Source organism: Poecilia latipinna, unplaced genomic scaffold (genome assembly GCF_001443285.1).
Source record: "Poecilia latipinna isolate Pla-1442-1.1 unplaced genomic scaffold, P_latipinna-1.0 Scaffold735, whole genome shotgun sequence".
Classification (NCBI taxonomy): domain Eukaryota; kingdom Metazoa; phylum Chordata; class Actinopteri; order Cyprinodontiformes; family Poeciliidae; genus Poecilia; species Poecilia latipinna.
In genome coordinates, this window is record NW_015113351.1 from 117,529 (window position 1) to 118,822 (window position 1,294).

General features: G+C 40.2%; 1 protein-coding gene across 1 annotated transcript in view; it reads right to left on the reverse strand.

Moving 5' to 3' along the window:
- Positions 1-1,294, reverse strand: part of LOC106955439 (dnaJ homolog subfamily B member 9-like) — a 9,704-nt gene that overhangs the window by 3,680 nt on the left and 4,730 nt on the right. The window contains exon 3 of the mRNA XM_015045615.1: positions 90-574. Within this exon, the coding sequence (XP_014901101.1) occupies positions 108-574 (467 nt within the window). The 3' untranslated portion in view covers positions 90-107. The remainder of the gene's footprint in view (positions 1-89; positions 575-1,294) is intronic.

The following is a 1,294-nucleotide window of genomic DNA, read 5'->3' on the forward strand; positions in this document are numbered from 1 at the left end:
AAACCAAAGGAAAAATTAGCATCAAATCGATTTCAACCCCCCAACTAAAAATTGTGCCGCGTCCCAACATTTTTTTTTTTTTTTTTTTTAAATTCCTTCATCTGGTCTCAGGAGCAGTCAGTGAAGGTGGTCACCATGTTCCCCCTGCGCTGAGTCACCGTCCTGCAGTGCTGCTTCACCGAGCCTTGAAATCTGCTCTCAGTCCTGGAAGTGTGCGTGTTGAAGGAGAACATTTTCTCCAAGTCCTCAAACATGTCGTCGAACATTCCTCCGCCGAAGCTCCCCTGCTGGAAGCTTCTCCGCTGCCGGTTCATCGCCTCCTTGTGAGCCTGGAAGTGGCTGTCAAAGTGTCTCTTTTGGTGCGACTGATGATGTGAGTGGAAGTGGTGCTGGTGTTGTTGACCGAACGGGTCAAAGTCTTTGAACATGTCATTGAAGTTGAAGGACTGGTAGTGCTGCCTGAAGTTGTAGTCGTCGCCGCCGCCGCCTCCTCGATGAGCTTCTCCTGATGAGGCAGAGTGGCCAAACTGGTCATACTCTCGCCGCCTCTTATCATCCGATAGCGTTTCATAAGCTAAAAGAAGCAAAACAGACGTAAAGTAAGCGTCAGTATTTTCATATCAACACACAGCAGAGCATTCAAAAAGAGTTTCTTGCAATTAAGCTCTGATGCACATCGTGTGTTGGAGACAGCAAGCGGGAGGATAAGGCTGCTATTGTCAGATGAGGTCAAGATGGAAATGTGATGTCACATCCTGAGAACACCACTGCATGGTGAAACATAGCGGTTGCAGCATCATGCTGTGGGGATGGCTTTCTTTAGCAAGGGCAAGGGAGCCAGTCAGTTGATGGGAGGATAAACTATGAAGTTTGTAATGTAAAAAAGAAAAAAAAAAACTTTCACACTGTGAATACTTTTAAAAGGTGCTCTAAAGTTCAACAAAAGCCCTGGAAAAAAAAAAAAAAAAACCTTAAATAAAAATGTAGATGACTTGTGTCGACAAAATTAATTAAGAAGAAAATACCCTTTGTCAAAAGATTTCATCCTGTCTCATAATAATAATGTACAAATTAAAGATTTTTAAATAAAAGCTCAATCTTCTTGACTGGAATTTCACTGAATGATTGGTACAAATTAATTAACTTTCCAACATTGTTTCTGCACATTTCCTGTTTCAAAATATTAAAAGTTTACAGATAAAGATTATTTGGTCACCTTTTTTTTTTTTTTTTTTTCAAAATTTTTTCATTGAAAAAGACAATATTTTAATATAAATTTAATTGACCCCACTTT